Source organism: Athene cunicularia, assembly GCF_003259725.1.
Source record: "Athene cunicularia isolate RWA chromosome 6 unlocalized genomic scaffold, athCun1 chr6_part1, whole genome shotgun sequence".
NCBI lineage: Eukaryota > Metazoa > Chordata > Aves > Strigiformes > Strigidae > Athene > Athene cunicularia.
In genome coordinates, this window is record NW_020799105.1 from 18,305,346 (window position 1) to 18,333,186 (window position 27,841).

The window sequence follows — 27,841 nt, forward strand, 5'->3', positions numbered from 1 at the left end:
TTTGTGTTTCCTTAGTTTCCCAGAGGACATAAAACCATACCTCCTTAGATCTGAGCAGTTTTTTCTTAGAGTGTCCCAATGTTCACTACAGATGGAAAAATACAGTAAGCATCACCAGATTTCTTTTGTACCAGCCCAAAAGTGAGATTTTAGGTCCAGAAAATAGTAGTTGAGCAGCAGTTGTACTTATGGCTTCTGTCTTCTTTTAAAGTAAAATTAGTTTGGGGGTTATAGGAAAACAACATTCTTTTAATGGATATTAGTAGTTTACAGTCTGTTGTTCGTTTGTGTGGATTTTGTTTGGCTTTTCATTTGTTTTCTGCTTCCATCTTTTTTTGATAGTGGATCAAAATTCTCATGTAGATAGGCATGATTCCACTGACGTTCGTAGTAGTTCAGGCATTTATACCTAAAGACAATTTTATCTGCTTTACTGACAGTTTATAGCAATGTTCAGTGTATTTGGTAATGGTGTTTTCTGAATGCAGACTGAGAAATGTAATAGGAGCTGCATTATATAGCTAAATGCTTTCTGGTTTTGAATGCCTGAATGTCTCATTCAGATTATCTTTTACTCTTCATCAAAAATTAACAAATTATAATAGAAACTCTCTGGACCATAAACTCCCTCTTTCCTTTGTTTGCACAGCAGCTAATGCGGAGAAGTCCTGGCTCATGGCTTTTAGGCAATACACTGTATAATAAAAATAATAATACAATTAAATTCAACTTTAAAGTGAATAGATCAGAGGCAGTCAACATCCGTGACAAGGGGCTTCGCCTCTATTAACAGACTCGTTAGGTGAAATGGTAGTTACTTTCATTTTATTAGAAGTATTGCATTTCTCTTTCTTGAAATTTGCTTTCACACATTGCTTCCCATTCTGCTACTGCTGTTGAGGCAAAGCTAATGAAAAAGAACAAATGATGATATACAGTGGAGATCAACAAAAATTGTAATCATTTGGCTTTGCCAATATAAAAAAGTACTAGCCTATTATCGGAGTCTTGGTCTACTCCTTTTTCTGATGCCTGCCATTGTATTGGTACTTTACCCTTCCAAAATAAGGAGGCCTGATGCTGATTTTTATGCTATTTTCACACATATTCACATGGGTGGGTTTTTTTATTTACAAAGATGTGAGTGAGGAACGCCTCTGTGGATTGTTATTTATCCTTTATTGGTCTGATATCTTTAGAATTGCTACATTTCACACAAATTACTCTAGAGTCTGCAAGTCTTTCCAAATAAATACTGTTATCCCACAAAATGGATGGTACAAGGTCACACCATCCATGTGACTGCCATTTAAGTTCTTTACACAACATCAGGATATCAATGTAAGTCCAGTATTTCTCCTTTCTTTTCAATTTATTCCTCCCTAACATGGGGGCCATCCCCACCTTCTTCATGGCAGAGTTTATGCACCTTCCCAAAGTGAAGGAAGATGCAAAGTAATCTTTTTCTCAAAGTTAGGGTTTTACCAGTCCCCTGCTTTTGCATAACACATGCCAAAATAGAGTCATTCAATCTGATTGCATCACTTCTGTCTAGTAATGCTCCATGTAACATGGTCCCTCGATAAATACACCCCTGTCTTTGTGGCTGAAAGCAACGGTGGAAGTTAGAAGATCCTCTTTCTTGCATATAAAACCAAAGTAATTTTTCCACCCTTGCAAATGAATTCTGATGAAACAGCCTTCATTTGTTGTGTTACTGTAGCAGCCTTGCTCTTGCTAAAAACATGTAGGATGCTGTTAGGAGGTGGGATCATCCACTGAGACCTCTCTCCTTTAAGGAATTTGCTGATGGTAAGATGCAGGATGGAAAAACTAAGGATCTGAACCACTGGCTCAGAGATAATCAGCAGACAGATCAAAAACTTGAAGAATAAATTGGAGAACAGCAGCAGTATGCTGAGCTGTTATCAAAAGCCACAGACCCTGAATAAATGTTTCACAGGATAATGTCAGAAGCAAGTATTGTGTCACGTTTAAGAACGCGTCCCAGTTGGTTTCTCTGTACCATTTTAAATGCTTGTAGCTTTTTTAAAAATTACAGTCTAAAAATTGGTGAGTAGATTTTTACTCATCCCATGATATTATGTTTGCCTTTTATTGAACATGTCCAGGGAAAATAGGACTAGCTTGTCTTGTCTATTTGCATAGGAAATGTTCTGTGCTTGTGCTAGTTGTAGGGTCATATCTCTGGCAGTAAATTAATACCTGAAATCTTTGTTCAGCTAAATTGGTTTTTAGCCCCTTTTTTGGCTTCACACTTTATGTGCTACTTTAATAAGTGGCATCTACCTGTACATATATTTATTGTAGTATTAATTTATCTCAGCATTCTATTAAAATCCACATAATTTTTGCCCCACAGCTAAGAAGAAACCAGATTAAATTTTCTAAAATATTACTTTCTTTTGAGAATTAGTGCTCTGTGTGAGTATGTGTGTATGCATTGAGCGATGTCTACTGCTGTGGTATGGCCTGTGTATGGGTCCTGGGAAAAGCTTGTTGTTCCAGAAATTGTCTGTATATTTGCAGAGTATTTATTTCCTATTTGATCATTACCCATGTGGAGGAAAAGATTGCTATGAATTTCTTCTTTTTTATAATTTGGCTTTTTCTCACAATAGTCATGGGAGAAGTATGGTAAATTTTAGCTTTTCTCTTTTTACTAGTCAAGCCATTCATGCTGGTAATTAATTTTTTTTTTTTAATTATTATTTTTTTCCTCTCTGTGAGTACACTACCAGCATGGTCCAACATGCAGTTCTCAAGTGGGCTCTTCTTGTTGTCACTATTCCTAAACTGAGGGAGTGTTTGGTGAACCAACCCAAATAGCTTACTAGCACCAAGTGCATGGCTTGATCTCCTTGTACCACTGGTGCCTCTGCATCCTGGGCTGGGAGGCCATCAGGGAGGAGGAGGGGGAGAGGTGTGAAGGAATGCAGAAAGAGGTGTTCCTCACACCCTTCCTTGTCTGTCAAAAACTTAGAACAAATGGTATCTAAGGAAGCAGGGCAAAGAAAGCCCGCCCTGAGCAGGTTCTGCTGCTTCTGAAAGGAAGAGCAAAACCACCCTAAATCTGAAAGAGAAAGGGAAGGGGCATGGTGGCGGAACAGCGAGTTACTGTATTATCTGCATGAAAGGTTGGACAGGAGGGACAGCAGGGGTTCCTGAGGGGAGAGGAGGGATGGCACCTGCACCCCCAAAGCTCCCACAGCTGCATGGCTGTACCCAGGCCTTGGAGCGTGGGCTGCAAAGCCAGAACCTCACCCCTGTGGGCTGGAGACTGCTCCTTCCCAGAATCTGCTTTGTAAGGGTGATTAGCTGAAAGCCGTGTTGCTCCTTATGAATTCTGTTGAATACAATATTAAATATGTTTTTTAATGGCTTCAAGAGAGCTGGGCAGCTGAGAGAGTCTTGTAAACATTTTCCATTTGGGTTTTATTTGTTATTGCTTTTGTTTTGCATAAACATTTTCGTAGTTATAATATCTTTCTTGGTAACATTGCCCAATGATCTTATTCACAGTAGTGCATTATAATAAGAAAATGGAAAGATCAGTATATTCTGGTTTTACTGACAATAGTAATGAATGAATAATCCTATTTCTCTAGCTCCCTAGATTTTAAATGTTTTTAAGTACTTTAAGCATACGTGTGTTTCTTTTAGATAGATTGTGATTGTATTTTTTTAATATAGCATGAAACACTTCCATAATAGATTCAGACATTTTCTAATTTAATATTAAAATGGAAATAATAATAAGCCACACAGAACTATACAACAAAACTGAGTTAAATCCCCAAAGTCAGCACGATCAAAAAGAAGGGTGAAATGTCAGACCTGGTGTAACCCACTTCATTATGCCTCATTTTCACAGTGCTCACACGACAGTGGATGATCTTAAACATCATAATTGAATAATAATGACTCAGGATGTTTTGCCTTAGGGCATAGTTTCAGCTTTTCCTGATGTGGCAAATAATGTTCCATGTCATTTTGCATTGGGAAACACAGTAGCCAAGCTCTGTATTACGCACTGGTAGTTTTAGGCTAACAGCACACAATTGTCTGCGGTATCAAAATAAAACACCACCCTCCAAAACCACCTCTATTTATCAGAAATAACTATATGCCCACAGGTAATACTCAGTTGTTTGAGGTGTTTGTGCCAACTTGGTATGCATGTTGTTAAGAATTGGACCTTTTATTAGAAATTGTATGAAAGTATTAAAAAAAAATAATCTGTATTGAGCCATGTATGTATACAGTACCATTGCTTATGGCATTTCTTTTAAACAAGTAAATTTACTTTGAGAAATGCAGCTGACATCGCCGAATGCATGGCACAAAGTAAGGTTTTGCATAGAGGTTTAGTCTTTGAAAATTAAATGTAATTTATGTCCAGATGAAATGATGTTAGATGTCCTTTTCACGTATAGTAAACTGTAGGTCCAGCCTCTATTTTCACTTCATCACAAAAATAAATTATGTGCTCAGGGAGTGCTAGATCTCATCACATCACAGCTTGATTCTTCTGCACTGCTGGTGAGTTTGCCAGTGGCAGCTGAGGTGACATTAAATGAGTTTGCTTCTGGAGAAGTGCCCCAAGAGAGGAAAATATGAGAGCTGTTTTGTACAGCTGAGTCACAGCTGCCAATCTGCAATTTGTATGAAAAAGGGACAAAATGTTGTCTGGAAATACAAGATTAGCAAGAAAATCCTAGAGTAAATTCAGTAGACTGAGTGTTACCTCTCATCTTGACTCTGTCTTACTCCACACAGTTCAGTTTTGTTTATTTTGTGCGTAACAGTTCGTGCTATTCTATGATGGACATTAAGATCAGAAGCATTGCTGAATGACTTCAAAATACACATAGAATGAGTGAAATCCTGGAAATGATGACAGTGCTCCCTATGCTAAGTGTTTCTCCTTATTTGTTACTAAGGCTAAATAGCATGTTTTTCTTTTTGAAAATATTACTTTATCTAAGTATCAGCTTTGTATGAGAACAGGCGTGTTTCAGGGTCAATTTTGAATGATTTTGTTTTGGGTCAGGTGAACACTGATCACTGAAATGTTCAGAAGGCTGCTATGCCTTTTGAAAGCTGTAATTCCAGGCAGCCTGAAGTGCTGTTCTCCGTCATCTGTGTTCAGCTCCAAACCTGGGTTATATCCAGTGCAATCTCTTCCTGTGGTTCAGCTCTGTACTGTGTGGAGCAAATATGATCAGTTCCCTCCATCTGAAAGAGTGCATTTCTATCTCTCACACACTAGCTGGCTGGAGACCTTGACGTTACTTCCCACCGTCATGCACCACGCCACAACATGTTATAGGGTTTAGCTCTAGCTTTCCCCCATCTTCGTTATCCACTGTGTACTGCTGAGTGACTTGATACTGCAGAAGAGAAAACTGGCTTACAGGTATCTTGGCTTGTCTAGCAGACTGTAGCCAACATGATTCTTCAGTTGACTTTCCAGCTGAATCACAAAGTACAGTTCACTCGGCAGGAAAGCCTAATATGCGTTGGAATTAAACTGAATACGTGAAATTTGGGACATCTGTATGTGTGTAAATTGTTTACATTGATTCTGTGTAAGCTTCACTTTAATTTACTATAAAAAGTCATGTTACATATGTTAGACCTAACTCACAGTTTGGAACAACCCATTTTACACTGTGGGAAAAAATAATGCCAATATCCTGCCATTCTTTCCTACTTGTAGTTGCAGTAAATGCTGGTATAATTATTACATGTGCTGATGTGGCCACTTAAGTGTATATAAAAATAAGTTCCTACATATTGCAAATATTCAATGTACATTTTATATTAAGATGAATATGAAGAATTAAATTTTTTTCTAATGATACCAAATAAAACCTTTTTAGATGAACAATATAGTAGTGGATGAAAAGGTAAAGGCATCATTTTTATTCCATGAGATTTAACTGTGTTTTATTTGCTACGAAATACTGGAGAGTGTTCCTTTATGCAAACCCCTCTAACTGGTTAAGTGTTTTATTATGTTAATACTAAAGAAATAATGAATCAAACTGTAAAATGATGTCTACAGTTCTCAGTGTTAATCTATGCATGATTGAATATGAAAATATTTGCAGAAACAGAACTTACAATTTCAGAAAAATCAGAATTTGTCATTGAGAACTAAAAAATGGGTATCTCATTGATAAAATGTGGAATGCTATTGTATTTTTTTATCACATTGGTGACATAGAAAGGAAACATTTGAGAAAAAGAAATGTGACTTTTTTACAGCTTGTGCTGAGCATTTTCCTTGATTCTGCTTTTCATCATTAATTTTACTTCTGGTGTACATGATTCTGGTTTAGCATATCTTGGCCCCTGTCAGTCTGATTGAAACCAACTCTCAGTGTAGTTCACAGTATGTGTTTCATGTTTCATTCTCTGAATATTGGGCAGGACATGATAAGGGAAGGGCCTGATCTCTACTGTGTATGTAACATGGTTAGAATGCAGAGACTTAAAAAAAATAATAACTGAGATACTCAGCTGCAGTAAGCCTTGAGTCATTGCATATAAATGAAGAAAAAAGTACTAAGTAGCTGAAGTGTTTAGTGTACATGAATCTGTGCTCTTGCATCTGTGAATTCAAATGATTTTTTTTTCCCTCTGGACTAATTCAGATCCAAACACTATTCATTTCTGACTTGAGCACTAAATCGTACAATCTGTACTTTTGCAATCAAAGAAGCCAGAGTTTTTTAAATAAAGCTATATTTTTATATCTGTGCTGGAGCATACATAAGCTCATTGTCAGAAATACTGGGTGCTCAACAGGTCAACAGGCCCTCTTTTATTTTCAACGTAGGAAGAGAGACTACAGCTGTGAATACATTTTAAGCTAGATATTTTAGAAATTTTTTCATTTCTCAAAAAAAACATGAGGAATCTGATACCAATTTATATAATACAGAAAGCTGATACACTCAAATTGTTTTAATTGGTATAGTCACTACGAATCTAAAATGTTGGTACAATCAAATGGAAGACTGCATTTGTGGGATGTGACTGGTTCCACTTCCAAAGAAAATAGTTTAATCTACCACAATTTTAATTTATTTATTTTTATCCAACCACCTTTTATTGCACTTGCATTTAAAAGCCATGCTTAAAAATTTGTTGGCATCTTTTGCCTTTAAAGTTGCAGAGAATTAGGTCAAAATTTCTCTCTATCAAAGACTGAGAAACTCAGAAATTACTTTTGCCTGTAGGACAGGAATGAACGCACATTATTTAAAGGCCAGCAAAATATAACTGCAAGTTAAAATCATGAGATTCATTCATCAGAACTGAAATGGAAGAGAATCAAAATGCTGATAAATTATAAAGCAAGGCAAATATTCAAATCCTTTTTTAAAATTATTCATTTTTCTTTTCTAATAAAGCTGTAGTCTTACAATCAGTGGTTTCTAGTTACAAGGGTATCCCTGTATGAAACTAAACTGCTAGTGTCATGTTTGCCCACATTTTGTCTTGGAGCACGGACAAATCAGTAAATGTTAAACAGCCATTTTGGAGTACTTATATGGAGTAGATTTTTGTATTTGAATCACAGATATTTGCAACTGTAACTTCATACTAAATATGTATATTGTTAGAAAACAAAAATGTTATAACTTTTTCTACATCGTCTGAGTATTCATAACATGTTAAAGAAATAACTTGTGGAGACAATGTAATTCTTTACATTTTGAGCACAAATTTGAGAAAATAATGGAACTGGTTGCCCAATATAACCCAATTATTTGTTAGGACCTCTTTGGAGCTACTTACTCAGGTGTAAGTAGCTCTTGTGCACTGACCCTCAAAAATAGCCATATAGGACATAAAGGACATAATATAGTTAGAGTAACCCATGGCTCTATACACTCTTAATTTGGTAATGCTGAGCTTAATGATCTGCTGAGTGTGACTGACTGTTTGGACTCCCTTTGTCTATCATCACGGTTTCTCTCTGCTGTTAGATTTTCATGTTACCTCTTCCTAATACAAGGGTTAAGGTTGCACATAAGAAAAATCATAACTGATGCTAGTCTTTCAGACCCATATCCCAACAATGCCAAGCTGCCTGTGTTGATCTCTGGTGTCATATGAAACTGGGCTTTCCGACTAAGTCCTCCACCCTGCACTCCTCCTGCAGCTGGGGCATAAGGCATTGTTGTATTGAGCAACCAAAGCAACATTTCCTAGTGGATGAGAAGCTTCAACCCCTGCCCTGTATTACATGATTCAATCTAACCAGGTGAGGAAAAGCATCTTTCTCATGTCCTGATGGCATTAGATAAGGCCTTTGGGACCTATTAGCAACGTACTCAATTCCCAATGCCAAATCTGGATAATTTGTCTTAAGCACTGTCAAAAGCATTGAACACCAATGGAGAAAGATTTCTTCATCAGTGGAGGGAAGCTGCAATGGAGGTGTTAGCCAGAAATTTTTCCTGTAGTACCTTTAATGACTTCTATACTCCACCTCTATTTATGTGTGGGATCATAGAATCCTTTCAGATCATCACATCCTACCACTGCTCTTGCACTTCATGTATTTGTGGTCATTCAGCTCACCTGTACTGACAGGAGTCTGATCTTTGCTTCACAGAGAAGAATTGCCTCCTCTGCCGTGCACTAGACTTACCTGCTGTCATCTGGTATATCGAATCTATGCTAGATCTAATGTTGAGAGTTATCCTTACCTAGATAACAAAGGTAGAAAGTTTTTAGGTCCCCAGTTAGATGGGAGAAAGAATGTAAATGTACCTCTGCAGAGATGAGTATCATCCTTAATTCACGTGGATTTTTAAACACATCTATTTAAATAACAGTAGTTCATGTAACCAAGAAATAACTTTGTCCAGGTTAATAATCAAGCAACCACCACCGTAATAAAATAAAAAACTTATGTTGAAGGGTTTAAGCATTGTGTACTAGAATACTTTGCTCAACTCCAAGTAAGTAGGAAAAATTAATTAGCCAAATCATAGTTGTTGTGCACTTTTTAAGAAGCCCCTGAGGACAAGTCCTTGCTTTGCATGCACTGTGATAAATATAGGTCTGTTGAGGAAAATCATTGAGGTGGGAGGCACCTTTGACTCATAGATCATATCTTTGTTTTCTTTTGTCTCCCAATTAAGGATGTTGTTGTGTTTTTTTCTTGGTAAATAAATTTCAATTAATGAAATTCCAGCTGTCTCATACATTATGCTGGTGTAAATTTGAAAGCATTTAGCAGATGCCCATATAAAAATCCATTAACACATAGCAGGTTCTCTGACATTTTAAACCAATATATCTCCAGCTGGAACAAATAACAGAAAACAAGTCCACATTCTTGAAAAATTTATGGCTCTCTAATGCAGGTATAAGATTCCTATGCAGAAAGAGGCATATTGTGGAAGAATATAAAAATGTCTTATGTTTTCAGTTTTGTAAGAGGAAAGTCATGAATACATTTTGTTGCATTCATTTGTTCTTTATACAAATTGTATAAGACTGAATGTAGAAAGGAAGAGTCAATTAAGATTCCAGATAAAAACCAATTCTGTCTCTAAGTTTTTACTTAGTATTTATCATTCCTAATATCATATGAGGGTCTCTAAATATTATCAGTCAGATATTCTGATAATTTACTTGTCTCTAAGCATTTTAATCGTATACAATTATTAAAAAAAACGTTAAGACTGTCATAAAAAGCCTATTAGTATTTCACTGCTTAAAATCTTACTAGCAAAGTCAAGCTTGGGGAGGAAGGAATGGGAAGGATCACCTTGACTTGCCTAAAGCTTGCAATATTTAATTTGGAAACAGGACATATTAAATGAAAGAGATGCGCCAGGTAAAAGAGATGTGCACATAATGCCAATATGCACAAAAACCGTGATGGAAGATCATGGAAATATGCTTTTGGAAGCCTGCTCATTCTGGTGAAGTAATCATTGCAGTGTGTGCATTTTTAAATGCCAATTTTCATTTGCCTGTATTAAAAAAGATTTTCTCTAGGAGAAGAGGGAAACTGAATGCTCTGAAGAAAATAGTGGGTTTGTTCTTTTGGTTTCTTTCGTAGTATTTATTGTGGTAGAACCAGTAAAGCTGGCTTTTCATCCCTGTTGTGCAAACTCACCACTGTGCAGAGGGCTAACACAAGGCCCATTTTCCATTTGAATCCATCTAAGCCTCTAAGCTGCAATTTAAATGATGCACAGTGTTTTTGATCACATCCATAGCAAAGGGATGAATTCTTAATATAAAATATATTGTAAAGTGATATCTGTGTAAGGTTCTTCAATGCTTTTCTGTGTTTCACTGTGATTTAAGTTATTGCACTGTCAGTGGCTTCAAATAACCATGGCAAATTCAAATTTAAAGTCTGTCAGTTGGAAGGAAAATTCTAACAATTTACTGATAGTGATTTTCCTTTAAAATAGCTAACCTATGTCTTAACCATATACAGTTACAATAGCATTCCAGGAGTGTACTCATCTATTTTAAGGATTTAACTGCAAAGGTAGATCACTGTGAAAGATAGGTGTATACTGAACAGTGACTGCAGGACTGCTAAAGTTTAGCACATTTTAAATGAGGATGAGGGGTTTCAGATCAAAGCAAATGAAAGAAACTAAACATGGCTGGAGATTTTGACCCAGCTGAAGCAGCTGTCCAGAAAAGCCTACCATTCTTGCAAAGCAAAAGTGCTGTGCTTCCCTTTGACGGTGTCATTGCCACAATCCTGTACTTGGCTGTCCTCTCTGTTGTAAATTAGAATAGATGAAAGCTGTCGAGCCAAGCCAGTGATGGAGGCTAATTCGATGTGATATAATTGATGAACTCTAAATCGTCCCACTTCTCTCTCTTGAAACAGTCTGACTGGAGCTCAAAATGCCAGAGTACTTTGATTTACGCTCTCTGTCACTTTTATATTGAAAGTCTCAGTGTGGCAGCAGTGAGGGATTAACTTCTTCACAGTATTTTTTTCTAATCTGTAGAGTATGTTAACACAGAGACTGGTGCAACCCCTTGTAGGAAGACTACTGGGAAAGAGATTTCCTTGTTTGCAGCTGGACTGTGCACAAAATTATTACCAAGATCAAGAGAAAAACAACCTAACTTCTGCTGCTACAGATAGTGCCAAGATAGTCTCTTGGAATTAGTGTTGTGCTTCTTATTTCAGAACTGAATTTTAGACTGTAGGATGAGGGTATTTGATGCTTGACAGCTCTCTATTTCTGAAATTCTGATGTAATTTAAATATTTAAGATTAGACAGGTTCTAGTCCCTTCAGTAGCTGTAGCTTACTAGGGAGCAGTTCAACTCTTAATTCTCCATTAAAATATTGCAAGCTTCAGACATCCTTATCTCAGCAGTTTCTTGTTACTCATACTTTCCTGTTCAAGATACTTGAACTCAGAGCAAACTACCTTGGTTTCTTGGTCTCTCCAAAGGTAAGGAACTGTTAGTTGCCTTGCTTTCTTAGTTCTATAGCAGGAGTGGAAAACTTTGTGATCCATTTATTATTCAAGTATTCTTGAGCTACCACCATTAAAAGGTGTAACATCTCACATCTGCTAAATCAGTTGTTTCAAATTTAGAAGCAACATGAACAAAGGAGAGCTGCTTTAATTGACATTATTACTCTGATCAGATAGCAGAACTGCATCTGTTTCAAAGCCGTTCACTCCCCTGCACAAAATGAGTTGGCTGTGGCCACATGCCATTCCCACTAGCAGTGTGTGCCAAATTCTTGCTGCCCTGAATGTACTAGGTATGGTGAGCAAATCTGCGGAGTCTGGAATATTCCTTTGGACAAGCACCCAGATTTTAGATCAGTATCTTAGTTTTGTATTGATTAGCTAACAACCTTCTCCCTGAAAATGCCAGGTGGACAGGATTTATTACAAGGATTTTCTGAATATTCTGGGTGACCACACTTTTTTCACACTTCCTGATCCTAGCTATAACTTAAAACTATAACTTTACTAACAGTTTGTAATTGGGTTGTTGACTTGAAAGATGCTGGGTTTTAGAGCTTCTCCAGGATGGGGCAATGGAACTAGAAAGGCTATCAGTGACAGAGTGAGCCTCGTTTTTTAATGAAAAGGGAGGTATGTAGCCAAGTAACACAGGTTCAACTTTTGTAAGGATTACCTAGAAGAGCTTTACTAACCCAGCACAGTAGCACAAGGTACTGTGGCATGCCCATTCTGCAAGGCTAGTCAGCTCCTTACACTGAGGATCCGTGCGGATCAGGGCATTTCCATCCAGAGACAGGCAGGATTACAGGTAAGTGTCCCTCTTTTTAGTCCCCTTTGTAAGGAAGTGAAAGTGATTGTTATTTTGCTTAATACTGTAAGAATTAAAGCTTGAAAGCATTTAAAGGCATCAGTCAGTCATGGTACATCACCAGTTTACCTTCCTTAATGATAATGTCATTTGTGCTTTAAGTAGTTTCTAAAGTACCGCTTTAGAATAGTTGTGTAATTGGCAATGATGCTGCACTTGAAATGTTTCATTTACATTGTCACTTTATCAGTGTACCAGTAATCTCAAATAATAGATGGGTTTAAGGAATTAGAGGTAATAATAAAGGCAAACTTCACCTTTGCTGGAGTACAGCCCAGCTTTTCTGCTCATTTTTTTTTTTTTTATTTTTCTTCTTTCATAATTTTCTAATTCATGGGTTACGATTTAATTTTTTAAAAATATAGAAACAAAATAGTGAAGAAAAATAAATATAAACCTCGGATTCAATGTAATCTGAAAAAAATTCTTGAGATTCTGATCATCTGAAGTTATTTTGTAGTCTAGGGTCCAGGTATGTTTCAGAAACCTCAGCTTTTTCTAAATTGGCATAGCTTCAATTCAGTCATCATAATTTAGACCATATGTTTTTACATCAGTTCACATAGGAAACAAATCCAGTGCCTGCCCTTTTTGTTGTCTTGCAGGTTAAAAAATGCATCTACGTTATTTGCATATTAAAATATACTTGTCCTGCACTTGAACCTCTCCTTAAAGTAATAGTGTGTACACTTCATCTTTCTGACTGTGCCAGGAAAAGATTCTGTTTTAAAGCACGCTTTCATTAAGGCCTCTTTAAAAGTCTGCGAAAAAGGGATGCAATATCAAGCAGTAATGTAGAAAGATGGGTTAGAGAATTTATTCTAGAATATTTAGGGAATTGGCCAAACATGTATGTGATCCCAGAGCCTCTAAGGGTTCTGAGATTTCAGCTAGGACAAGTGAGGTTCAGGAAGGGGATGATTGCAATTCCTATCTTAGAAAAGAAGCTAAAAAAGGAAGTGCTGGACAATTAGACATCAGCCAATTTATCGTTAATTCTTAGAAAAGTACTGGAATAAATATTTTTTTCAATAATCTATAAGAATTTAGAAGAAAGTGAAGATGTGATGACATTCAATGTTGTTTTTTTCAAGTACAAATCATATCAAGCCAATGTGATTTCTTGCTACAACAGACTAGTATAGCTTTTAGATAAAAAGGGAGTGAATATATAACTGTATTATTGACGTAGTTAGTTATGAGTCATTAATTGTGAAAAGGGAAAGGTATCTGCTGAGATCTGATTCTGATATTGATTTAAGAGATGGACCATGGTTATTGCATGTGTAAGTGTCGCTGAAGTAAGAGAGACTGCAAACATATTATAGGACAGAATTATAATCTGTAAAGAAGATGGGAGAATCTGAAATAATTAGTTGAAAAGCTGCAATTCCACCATTCTGTAATTGGCAAATACATGATTCTGCTCTGAGAAAGTTGTAGCCATCTGCTAAAATAAAGGTAGGGGGAAATGGGCCATGAGCTTGGTAAGAATATTTTAAAAATGAGGTGGAATGACAATGAATCTGAAGTGAATGTAAGTTACCATACTTCTGTTGTAGCAAAGATGCTGGCACAATATTATCAACAAAACCATCTGTGAGGCTTGTGAAGTGACCCTTCTATTCTGCCGTGTAAGGGTTTGGGCCCCACTTTTTGGCAAGTGTGTCTTGGCACTTGGAGAGTACACAAGGGAGAAACTGAAAAAGGGGGGCAGGAGTGGTGAGATAGTGCTTGCACACCTGCGTTTGTTTACAGTTGTGAAGGTTAAGGGAATCTTAAAATTCTGAGATACTCATGTAAAGGAGAAGAGAGTTTTGGTGTGGTGTGTGTTTTTTGTTTGTTTGTTTGTTTTTTCTCACTTGTAGACAGGGAATGCTCTCCACTGTAGACAGAACAAGAAGCAAATGGCTTAAATGTCAGCATGGAGATTTAATTTAGATTTTTAGAAAAGAGCTTTACAGTATGAGGATCATCAGACATTCTGGGCTTCTGGAGTGACTGTGAAACCTCCATCACTGGGGCCTTTTTGGAGAAACTTATACATCTGCTCGAAGGATCATCACTGCAGCCTGCCTTTGTGTAGCACCATTGCACAGAGGTGGACAAAGTGATCTCATGAGGTACCACTTATACCCAGTTTGCTTCTTTTATTAGACCATATTTACTATCTTTAAAGCAATATTAATTGCTATAGAGGCAGCCTAAAACTTAATTTCAGAGCTGGGAATTATCAGCTTGACATCTGTTGTCTAAGGTAAGTAAATAAAGCCAGTTTTAACAGTTGTGAAAATAATGGTTAATATTCATGATGCCTCATTTCAAAAGTAGTAGCTTAATAATGCTGATAGGATGCACTGAAATTTCATTAATGTAAGGTAGTGTCATGCTGTGTCTATTCCACTTAGAAAGATGGCACTTATGTTTAAAGCACCACACTATCAGTGTTAGTAATTCTTTAGAAGACATGTTGAAAAACGTTATTTATGTGACACCATTGTAAATGAAAGTTCTATGGAGTAGTTTGCATAATGTGATACTTGAATTTCTCTTTCATATTCTGAAATAATTAATTTTAACACATATTTTAATATATTCATTTATAAATAACTGTCCTTGGGCAAATAAAATAGAATGTCTTATGTGGAAACATTTTAACATATTTAATTAGTGGATCTGGCTCTCTTTTTCTCTGTACACAGAGTTAGTTTGCAGAATAAGCATTTTAAAATTTTTCTCTGAATTGAAAATGGCTCTTCTTGCTAATAGCAAAATAATCAACAGTTTGCTGAAAGGATTTTTAAACTCAATTAGGAAGAAGAGTGCAGTTCTGGGCCTACAAAAGTTAAGTTTTTCTGCAGGCAAGGCCTTAGTATCTCTAAGAGGAACCTCTAAAATGTTTATGGTTACAGAACCATGTGAATGTGCAACACAGATTCATAGCGATCTAAGTGATAATAGGATTAGGTCTTGTTTAGCACTTCTTAAATCTGAAAGCAGTCAATTGAATTTTCAGCTGATTCTTAGCACCCAAAAAAATCTTCCTACGCTAATCTCTAGGGAAAAATTCTGACGGATTGATCACAACTTTATTGTAACATGAGGCTCCATAAATTACTGGCAAACAAGCATAAACCAGGGTGCCATTTCCATTGTAATAAGCATCTTTTCATACTCTGAGTGTTTTAGAGATGGGAATTCTATTCCAGAATCAAAAAGGTCCAAAACCTGAAGTCACAGTAGGTTCACATTTTGCTCTTTGCTTGCTAATGTGCAATACATTAAATGTCTGTTCCTTGGATCTAGCAACAAAATGACCTTTTCAGGGCTCATCTTTTTTTCTCAATTTTGATTTGTTCAAGGGAAATTACAGACTACTGGTATTTGGTTTCCAAAAGGGATACATAAAAACTTGACCTTTTGGAACTGTTATTTTTTGGGATGTGTACACTGTATTTTAAGTATGTCTTAGCTGTTGTTTGCTGCACTATGTGTAGTTTAAATAACCCTTCATTTTATTCAGTATAAAGCTAGGACAAGAAGTATAACTCCTCTTTTTTTTTTTTTTTTTTCCCATGACAGACCTTTGCTCACATCTGAGAACACTTTTTCTTCAGGCAATTTAAAAAAAAAAATTGGCATGGAATAGGCCCTGATATCTTAGGAATTTTCCATAGAGTCTGTTTTGCAGTGTAAATAGCACGTTATACGGTGTCTGTCATTGTAATATCTCACTGTCTACCCGAATCACACTCCTGTCAGGCCACTTTCTGCTTCCAGAGTGGGAAATGAGGCACAGGAAAAACAAGTGACCAGGATTATTAAGGAAGTTCAAGACGGAGAGAATGAATGAATCCACACTGTCAGACTGCTGTCATAAATTTGGTTATTCTTGCTGCTTGGTTTCCTAAACTGGCTTTTGTGCATCTCTTAAAGTCACTGTATCTCCTGTAGTCATGCAATGGTGAGCTTATTTCACCTAAACCCCAGCAAAATAGTTTAATGGCTATGATATGCCCTTCTAATGAAATCGGCTGATTTGAAAATTAAACAAGTCAAATAGATTATTCAACATGTAAATGAGAAAGTGCTCTCTTTTCCAGCTGTGTAAGTAGCTAATATAATTTGAAGAGATTTGTAACACCAAGTTATAATGGCAAAAGTTAGAGAAGGCAATCTTTGTCCCGTGCAAATTAAAGCAAATAATAAGAGCTTCACTGAAATACTGCAATGTATAATTCAGTTTCAGAATGAGAATTTAAGAGTTTTGAAGATAATTAAACCGTGTTTCTAACTAAAATGTCCGTGATCCACTCAGATCTGTGTAGTCATTTAAACTCATTTAAGTTACTTCTGTTGATTAGATATGGCAATAAGAATCCTCCAGAATATGCAATGAATGACTGAATTGCACTGCTTTATAGACACTGTTTTTACAGGGCTGTCCATTTATGTACCTTTTTTTATTTTTTTAACCCTTGGAGTTTGTCAAATGAAATGTGATCAGCAATTATTCAGTGCAACTCTCCATGAGGTTTTGGTGGTTTTCCTCATTTCAAACACTTTTCTTATAAAACTCAGATTTAATGCCTGGAATGGTTAACGCTTTTGTTATAGTCTTTGGTTTTATTCACATCAGCAGTTGAATGACAGAAACAGGAGAGGAGACCAAGTTGTAAATGCAGACAAGTCAGAGCTGGGTGGTGAATAAGCAGAACAGGAATTTCAGGATAGACATTTGGAAAATCTTTGTCACTAGGAGAGTAATGCAGCACTGGACTGGACAACGGTTGCCAGAAAGTGTAGAATCGCCATTCGTTGTGATTTTGAATACTCACTTCGACAAAGTCATGGATGTCCTGGTACAATGTTGACAGGGATCTGATCTAGGAAAAATCAACAACAGAAAAAGAAAATCTGAGATGTGAAGGAAAAACAAAACCTCGAAAACCTAAGCAGTTGTTGCTGCTGTTAAAATAATAGGCACCCTTTCAACTGCCAACTCCTTCCTTATTTCTGAAACGTGTGCTGAGACTGGCTCTAAACTGCCAAAAGGAAAACTTTTTTGGTCTGGTGGCCAGAAGGCTTTCTAACATTTTTACAAGTTTTTTCCACCTCTTATCCTTACCCTAGCTGTCAAGCTGCCTCATGAACCTGGGCATGCACACTTGTCTGTGCATGCTTTATGGCACACTCTAACATGTACCTTGCTTGCCAGTGGGCTACACTAGCCCATGATGGTGCCAAACAGCAACAGAAAGAGCTCTGAAAGGATTTTTCTGTTCATCGTATTATGGCACCAAAATGGTCTCATCCTTTTCAGCTATTCTAATCTATCAGTTCCTCAAGGATGTCTGTTACTAGACAACAAAGAAAAAGAACACTTGTCCTAGTTCCTCACATCTCATGTACTTTATTAGTTGTGGGTTTTGGTTTTTTGTTTTGTTTTTGTTTTTGTTTTTTTTTTCAATTAGGGTTTTTCTAGGACAGTTAGGCTGGAAGGTGAGGAGAATAGCGTAGAAAAAGCAGTGTTAGTCAGAAGAACAGTATCCTATGAGAGACCAAGTCTTAAAAAAAGAAAAAGAAAAAAGTCTAAATAGGAAAAAGAATCAAAATGGTAACATTTTCTAAAATACAAAAGATTTGAAACATGTCAGCCTGAGATTGCTGAAATGTATTCTGTTAATGTTAAATCATTGCAATATGTATTTTGCTTTGTGTGTTTTATTATACATGAAGACGATATGGGTGTTAAAATATTTTGAAAGTAACTCTAAATGTTATCAACCAAAAGAAAAAAAAAATCCAAACATTTTTACTGAAATAAGAACTTTGCAACAAGTACATTTTCTTATACAAGATGCTATGGAGCATTTTAATTCACTCCAAAGTGCATTGCTCAGAGGATAAGTGTCCCCTGTGAGATTTTTTTTGATCAGTGGTAAAATTGTATACCTAGGGAAATGCTTTTGTGCTATGTATTTCTAGATGGGGAAGCAGGTCCTATTTCAAAGGTATTTATTTGACTAACACACCAAAACTCAAAATTAACATAATCTATGGGCAAAAATGTCAACATGTCCACAGAGAATCAGATGAAATGTATATTTCTGTGACAAGGAACTAATTATGCTAAAATGGTTGTTTTTTAAGGAAACGTTCTCAAATTATATGGGGTGTGAGTGAGAAATTTAACTAATTTATGGTATCCTAAGATCTTACTGTTCTTCACTAATGACAAATATAATTCTATTCTTTACAAGAAAAACTCTTTAATAGGATATAAGTTAATACTTTGAAATGGCTACAAAATAATAGAGATGCCAATAGTTAATCTTGTCAATACTCTTGTACTTAATGGGATTTAAAATTTGGGTAGACCTTGAAATCAGTTGTCTGCTCAGTCAGATAAATGCTCATTGAATTTCTTAGTCATGTGCTGAGAAAGGAACATTTTGAATTTTCTGTAGTTTTAAGTGAATATTTAGGCACGTGCTTAATTCTGAATAGTATAAATTAAATGTGTGATAAGATATTCAAATATTGTATGTTAGTAATGTCCATCTATTCTTTGTCTCCAAGTAAATATCCGTAATTACTGAAGAAGTATATATTTATTTTTTGTTTGTATGATTTTTAAATCATTTTTTTTTCTTTAATGTAAGTATATAAGTAACACCAGCTTAGTTCTGCTTTCCAATATCCCATGTTTATTCTGCCTGAACTATGATGAAATCTGTGTGGGTTTTTTAATCTCTTTGACTGGTGAGAAAAAGGTAAGGAAGAGTTTGTTCACTCTTCTTACAATACCCGTGTTTGGAGACTTTCCCTGTGTCTTGGCTTGTGGCTGAGTTACGGGAATTTCCCCATGCCGGTGTGGGCTACATGAAAACAGGATGTGACGACACAGGGTGTCCCACCAGAATGCCACCTGCCATGCGATAATCGTACTCACAAGATTTTCTATAAGTAGAGCTTTGCCTTTGTCTCAGTCCTGATACACGGACAGTTGCAGACAGTGGGAGTTAGTGACCTTTTCCGGCCACAAAACTGATTTTAAACATCATAATATCTTCCCATATTTCTCTTCATTGCATCATAGTTTTCCTGGTCTCCCCCTTACAGGGAGCTTTAAAATGCTGAACAGAAAGAAGCAGTGTTTTGAATAGAGCACTTTTCTTTGATGTGCAAGTGCTCAGCTGCCAAACTCAGTGGCGCTTCAAGGGCAGTCGAACATTTTATAGTTTTCATTCTTGTTTACAGAGCTAATTAAGAATCTTTGTAGTACTCTTCTCAAATGAGAGATTACCAAAATTTCTGTGACTACCTTGTGAATGAAAAGGTTTTACTGAACGCATGACCAGGAGCAGAGGTGAAGAAAGCTGATAGCCTTAAAAAACAGAGAGCAGATTAAATATACGTTTCCTTATAGTCTGTATTAAGTAAATATTTTAAATAATTGTTTGTGCATTTGGAGCATAGGTTGTTCTGCTCATTGAAATACTTTCCCCAAGCAATTCTATTTGTTAAAGACAATGTTTGGTTTCCCATTAAAAAGTAAGCATTTGCCAATAGCTCTGTAGACTTACAATACTGTAATGACTTCCATATGGCAGGGATGCTCTAATAACATTGTTTTCTTTAATTTTTCTTATTTTAGGAAGAAAATAAGATAGATACAGTAATTTTAGCATGTAGTGACTCAGTATTTTGTGCTTTAAATTTCTGCGGTCTTTATCAAGTTGTTGGTAATGCTGGAGAGTCATAGTAGTTCTTTCTGGCTCTAAAATATATGAATATATGGTATTGGTGTAAATCAGTGCTGATGTAAATCAGTATCCAGAGGCTACTAGCTTCATTTTTAAATAAAGGGTTAATAATGTAATTTTTAACCATCTAGTTATTAATACTGGGGTTTTATTTATTCAAAATATAAAACATTCCGTTTCATCCACAGACATATCAATTATCCCCCTGGTGTGATATACTTGAAGTCCATTTGCACAGGTGCTTACTGACAAATATACTGCATATTTATAAAAAAACAGGCTTTGGGAATGTACTAGGTATGCATTAGGAGACTACTGTTTTGATTTTAACATTATGAGTGCTTCTTTAGATTTCTACAGACAATTTTAAAATGCAAGTCAAGAAAAAATGCATGAGAAGTATCACAAAATGAGCTTGTTGCTTTGTAACAGACCTTAAATCAAGAGTGTTTATTAGTAAGCTGCCAGCAAATATTTGCTCGCATACCTTTTATTATTTCGAAGGCTTTTATGAACAATATGTTACAGTGCTAGTGTCATTTACATTCAAATACCAGTTTCAAATGTTTTAAGCTTTCCAGAGATATAATAGAGAGAAAAACACTAAGAAAATGAAATTTAAATCTTTTCTAATAAAACATTTTTGCAAGCATTTTGTCTCTTCGAGATGCTGCGACATCCTGTTCAGTTGAAGGAGCACATGACTTTAATTGCACGACTCATTCGCTTTAAATATTTAATAATGCTTTTATTAGTTGCACTGAACCAGTGAAGTAAAATTTGTAATATCTAGTGCTGGTCATCATTTTTATTCATCATGGCTTAATAAGCATTATAATTACAGATTGAGGAAGAAATATGAGTTGGCTTTGTGGTTTTGCTCAGGACTTCTGTGCACACTGGAATGATTGGAAAGGATTATACGAACTCTGTGAGCATAGCTGATCATATTCAAATACACTGATGCAGGCTTCCCAGTCCTGACACGTTATTCTTCATAAGTAACTGCGGAAGAGATACAGCATAAAATTATGAGTCCTGACACTATTAACTCCATCTGGCTTAGTAGTAAAGTATGGAAATTCGAAGGCCAAGTGGACTTGTTCTTGGCCGGTGTTCTAATGCGTGCGTTATCAGTGGAATTAGACTTCAACTAGTTTTACCAACCATTTCCTGTATTTGCTTGCAACTTGCACAAATAGCAAAGTAATTTAGAGTGAACAGTCAGTTAGGGAAGCTTTCATTTGGAGATTTCATCAGAGTTCAAGCTGAAAGACCATTTGTAGACAACATAAGCCCTCCGGGCTCAGTTCTCGTGTCAATATAGATGATAATTTAGTAAAACTTTCTCCCTTTAATATTACAAATATGACTATTTGCATGCTATTTGCATTCTTATGTTTTAATGGGAGGTATAGTAGGGCAGACTAATATCTGGTGCATTTTTTAATGTTTTGTTAAAACATCATTTTTTCCTCATCAGCAACTTATGCGGGAGCGACAGCAGATGGCCAGCCGCCCCTTTGCTTCTGTCGATGTAGCACTGGAAGTAGGAGCTGAGCAAACAGACTTTCTACGAGGGCCATTAGAGGTAGGAACAGTGGTGCTGACAAGGGACCATTGTGATTTGCATATTTATATTGCTAGTCTCATCTGCATCTGCTTCTGAAACCAAGCAGCGTCTGATTACCTGGAGCTGACAAGTCTCAGCTACATATGTTATGCCATTTTCAAGGCACAGAGTTTTAATAGCATGACATGAGCTGTAACAAAAGCCACTGGAGAATCTATTAGCCTGGGCTGGAGTGACAGCCAGCTCACCTGGCAGTCCTACCGTGATGGATGTGAGCTGAAGGAATGCAAGATGCAGGCACTAAGGAGGGAGCAAACCTCATGCTCAGTCCTTCGAGTACACAGTGCCCCCTAGTTAACATCTATCTTAATTAACAGAGATTATAGCAAACAAATAAATAAATAAAGCAAGCACCTGTGAGTCGAATTTCAGTGTTGTGTTTTATATGTACAGGTTTAAAGAATACAGAGTATCCTGCATATTTTCATTTGTAGATAATGGCTACATTACTGCATTCTTTTATTGTAATTGCAGTACATTGGAAAAGAAATAATAATATGCAAGGCAATGTGATATTGGAATAGTGTAATAATGCATGAAATGGATTCTGGAAGTTTCACCTGAAAATAGGGGGAGAATTACAATATGTGGATAATAATGAATATCAAATCTAGGTTGGGCTTTTGGTAGATCATAAGCCTCTATTCCTTTACTTTTATTTACAATATCGTGTTTACAGTTATTACTTTATCTTATTTATGGTAGGACCTGGAAATGAGGTGTGATAGCTCTGAAATCTTTCAAGATTGTGCTTTTCTTTTCATTGCTGCCAATTCCTCTTAAATTCAAAGCTTCTCTTACTTTTCTCAATAGCCTCTTTCAATGGAAGATTAAATACACTCTATCAAATCTCTAAGGTTCATGGAGAAGTGAGCAGTGTGAAAAACAGATTCATAGCAGGAAGAAAAAGAATCAGCTCTGGAGTACTTATCAAATTGAGGCTCTCTGTCCTGTTACTGTATAGGAAGCAATCACAATTGTTCTTGCTGGCATAATTTAAATACTTGAAGTAGATAGTGAATAAAAATGCCATATCTTTTTGAAGAAGCTTTGTTATTTTCTGACCAAGTACTAGAACCCGCACATTCTTCACCAATATCACATATTTCTGTCTCCTTTTATCTTGGAACAGAAGACCTCTGCAACTCCTCAGGCTAAGGACACATTACACTGTAGTTAAAAGTTAACTTTTAAAAAATGTGATTTCATTGTTTCTACACTTCTATTTTCTCTGTTGTCTTTCCAGAGGGAAGCAATGAGTGGGAGCTGATGCATCCAAACTCTAATTCTGTACATACTGATTATTTAATTAAACTTTAGAAGTAAACATCACAAGTTAATTGCCACATTTTCTTTTCTCCTATCTTTTATTTAGCACTAAAAGAGGTAGATGCTAAAATATTTTAATTATATTTTACAGTTTTTATTGCTTTTTCTTCCCAGCCTAGCATTTTCTAGTAATTGTTTAGTATTCAGTATCCATAGTGGGTTTTTTTTCCTAATTAATACATGGCTATACACAGAAAGAAGTCCATTCAAAGTTTCCTTGGAATTACAATATACTGATCTATATCAAAACAAAGCATTGTGCTGAGGATTAAATGAATGTGATTCAGGGTATTGATTGTCCTTTGATGTATATTCTGTAAGAAAGAGCTGTATTAAGCCTCTATTCCTGGTCTATCTTCAATTTGTGAAAGGACACTGAAAGTTTCAGTTTCCGTTCAGTTCTTCATTCCCATCTCTCTATTGGACTGAAGGGAGTTTGGATCACACATGTATTTCCAGGATGCAATGCTTAAACAGTAGGATAGTCTGGAGTAGCTATAACTTAATTTTGTTGTATTAAGTTAGAATCATTAAGCTATTTTCATAATTCTCTGATAGCTGATGCCTGCTGGGATCTTTTAAAGTTAGAGATCTTTTGGTAAAAATGTGGAATATACAGTAACTCTCTTCAAAATATTCCATCAACCTTGCAGAGATCTTGCACTGATGTACCAGGGGTTCCGGTTTTAATGGTGGTGCATTGCATTCCCTCACCTCATACTTTTATTGAGACTGTGTATTACTCACTGATACTTTGGACATTGTTGGTATGCTTTCATTGACATTGTAATAACTCTGGCACTTCCAATGACATTGTATGGATCCATGGGTCCTTTGGGCACAGTATAATGTCATTGAACTGTTCCAGACATTACTGCAAGTCTCCCATTCAACTGCATAGTAGGACTGCTGTTCATTAATGTCATCTGGCTTACATGATGGAGATTTTTTACAGCTGGTGTTCTATATTAATACTGATGGTCTGGTACATGTCAGTATTTACATGACTGTCTGCATGGTAATTCCAGTATGCCATTTGGTTAGCTTTTGTTTTGTTATTTGCATTTATTTGTAAATATCCAGAGCAGTTCTTTCACTGTAGAGTTTTAGTTTGCAGTAATAAGGTTCTTTTTGCTCAGTGTTTGGATAGCATATCTAAAAAAAATAAAGAGTATGCATACTGTACTTAATATAGTTGCCTAGTTTAGATACTTACAATATAACTGATAATATTTGGGTCTATTTTCAGTTAGCAGCAATTTGCAACAGATTAAAATAAAATTCTGAAAACGTTACAGAAAAGAATTGGATCTCTGTTATTTTGGGCTCTTTCTCTTTTGGAGTCTTTACCAGCTATCTTTTTCCATGTTTTGCCAACAAAATGACAGTATCTTGATATTAATCTGCATCATATTCCTCCTGTTTCCTGCTGTAGGAGTGGGTTTTCAGGCATTGGCAATAGCCTTTGCTCTTCCCAATTTAAACCATATTATTCATCAGTCTTTACCTCCTCAGGCTGCCTTTCTGTGTAGCTGAATCACAACATGACATTAACAAGTCTCATCTTGTCATCCATTCTGTCATGTTGGCCTTATATCAACTATTAAATATCTTATTGTCAGCTTAAACTTAATACAGAACAGAAGAAATCAAACTTAGTTTTTCCCTTGCTCTCCTTCCCTCTTGGTTTCACATCAACCACTGTCTTGCTAATGATATTGATAGCACAGTAGTATCCTAATTCTAAATCTATGAAGCAATACCTACTCCTGCTGTGGTATGATATTCATGATAGTAATCTTGTGCACAATTATTCTATTTAAATCGTGCCAGCCCTAATCTGCATCTTCATCTGCTTCCATTACGGTTGCCATTTCCCTACTTAGAAGTGATGAAATCTGCATGAGCTTTTATAAAGGAAGGTGAGGCTGGAGACAAGCCACCACCTTTCCTTCTCCCTCTTGGAAAGAACTCCAGTGGAGGAGGGAATGGGAAGTCTGGAAGGCAGTGAACCTCTGGATCCCAAGAGTGGAAGAGTCAAGGGGTTCTCCAGTAGAGTGTCTGGTGCCTCGAGGACAGGTAAAAGAAGAGAAATAATTCTGAAGGTCCCCTGTTATAATAGCAGTTTCACATAGCACAGGTTGTTAAGGAGTAAAATAAGAAAAGACCAGGAGCACCCTGTCCAGAAAGTTTGAGAATATTGTGATATTTTGTGATGCCACCTTAATTTTTTCAATAACAGAATCATAAAAAATTAAATTAGCATCGTAGCTCAGTACATACAATGCTTCTTGACACTCAGTGCCTTCAGTGTTAAAACGTTTTTCACTCCTTTAATTTCTTTTTTCTAGACATCTAAGCCATTTCCAGACCTGGTTGCTTTTTGCTACTCAGTATATCCGAAAAGCTAAATCATTTAGGTTATCTTCATATTCTAAGCCTCCTTTAGGCAATATTTTTTTTCCAAAAATATAAATCACTTTTGAAGAGTCACTTCCACTGTGTTGCTAACAGTCGTTTTAGTTAATCTGTATGTTAAGTGAAAAGTAATAAATTTTTTTTTTCTCTCCTGCTTTGCCTAACTTCTGGGTATTTTTCAGTTCATTCAGAGCCTATGATTTTTTTTTAAACGGGGACAGGTTCTTCCCTTAGGCCGGTGAGATAAGGTGGGCACTGCTGTAAACTCTGATGTATGGTCATGCTGAGTCTGGACAGCAGAATCTACTGTGCTAGATCTGCTGGAGTAAAGACAGATATGTTATTGCCTGTGTAAGAACCAACTGCAGAATTGTTCTTACAATGATGATCCATTTGATATCTTTACAGTATTACTTGGATACCTTTTTTTCTTTTGCTAATCAATTTTCTTTAATAATTATTTCAGCAGAAAAACATGCAGTAAATCTTTCAGTCATTTTTCCATCATGTAACTTCGTTTCCTGTAGAATTGTCACAGATTTTAAATTGTTCTCTAATTCTGACAAGGTAAATTTTGAATCTCAAAATCTAGCTTTGTTTCACTAGTAATCAGTAAATAATATTTGTGGTACATTAAATAAGTTTTGAATTTCAGGCACTTCTGATAAATATGAAGCAAAGATTGGCCATTATTTCTGATTTATTTGTGTAAAGGAATTAGAAGGTATGTACCAACACCAGTAGCTATCATTATACCAAGAATGCTACTGGAACTTAGAGTGACTTATTAAAACACATTAAAATCCTGTAGCAGAGGTTTGTGGAGTTTAGGTAATTGAAGTTTATACTAATAAGCTCTGTTGATAGTTTCTCCTGCCAATAAGATGTCAGGACTTTTTAGTTTGCTTTACAAATAAATCCAGTTAAATTGGGTTCATTTTCTTGTTTAATTTCAATAATTCAGTGAGTAATTTTTGAAACTACAACCTAAACGTACTTCATTTTGTACAAAATTAATTTCAGCATTACACCTGCATTATTTTGATGACATAATGTCTAACATAAGGAACACACTCTTCCCAACTGTTTGTTGCAGGTCATCAGATTGACCCTTGATATTCTCACTTTCTAATTTTAGTCTCAGTATCAGAGGATAACTTCACTCCTCTTGTAAGAAAGTAAGAACTTATTTAAAATAATGATGAAATTGTTCCTGGAGTGGTCACCTTGTTTCCACTGACCATAAAGGCAATACAGATTTGGCAACAGGAGCTATCAAAGACCATTATACTTGCACTTCTTGCTTACTTAAGTCATGCTATAGAATTTACACAGTTGCAAGTGTTGCGCATGTAAACTTATTGGGGAGCTGTAATCTGGGAATTTCAAAGAAGATATTAGTATAAGATATTAATTATTTATTGTAACTGTTGTTTAAAATACAATAAAATCTGATTATTCTTTATTGCTATGGTGGTTTAACTACACATTATTCCACACTATGTTGAGGGCAAAACAGACATTCTCCTGCATGGGGAAGGGTGGGTTCCCTGGCTACTGTTCACTCACTACTCCATGTTTTTATCTTTCTCATGCTTGGTGCTGAGGAAGGTGGAATTCCAAGTGTAGGATACAGCCTGTGACCCAGTTCAGCCACGATCACATAGAACAAGTTGTAGGTTGTTCTGAATCATTCCAGTGACTGCAGAAGCTGTAGCTGGACTCGAGGGAGCAGGACTGCAAAAGCTGTAGCTGAACTCAAAGGAGCAGAAACATAATTTAGAGATACCCACTCCTTTCTTTTCAGTTGCATTCAGAAACAAAGGTTGCCTTTTTTTTTTTTTTTGTAACCTGTCCCTTAGAAGGCTTTGGATATGCTTGTGAGGAGTTGGTGGTTTTAGTACTCTCATCCCTGACTTTAATTTTAATTTTCCTAACTAGTATTTTTCTTTCCTAGAAAGGTTTTGTTTGGTTGGTTTTTTTATCATCCTGTTAATTACAAATTTGGATTAGCCATATTGTCCATATGTCTGTAAAACAAGCTCTGCTTGACATTGGAAAAGGCTTCACTATTTTGGAAAGCCTTTGGCAAGGCTTCACCACTGTGTCTAGTCTGTGACAGTGCAGGTCAAGGAGGACCAGAGGAGAGAGAATCTAGATGAGAACAATGTGAGCAATCAGAGACTTAGAAAATATAACTAGAAGGAAAAGTCAAGGAAATTGGAGTAGACTATTGAAGGGAGTAAAAATAATAACCTTCAAATATGCAGAAGGTTAGTAGCAATCAGGAGGGCAACAGTCT

At 36.2% G+C, this 27,841-nt stretch overlaps 1 protein-coding gene across 5 annotated transcripts in view; it reads left to right on the plus strand.

Moving 5' to 3' along the window:
* The window catches only part of ATRNL1 (attractin like 1), a 518,966-nt gene that overhangs the window by 365,317 nt on the left and 125,808 nt on the right, over positions 1-27,841 (plus strand). For 4 of the 5 annotated variants that reach the window (XM_026851052.1, XM_026851055.1, XM_026851056.1 and 1 more), the window contains one exon: positions 21,643-21,750. The exons of the other annotated variant lie outside the window; for it this stretch is intronic. In XM_026851052.1, the coding sequence (XP_026706853.1) occupies positions 21,643-21,750 (108 nt within the window). The remainder of the gene's footprint in view (positions 1-21,642; positions 21,751-27,841) is intronic. 5 annotated transcript variants of the gene reach the window in all.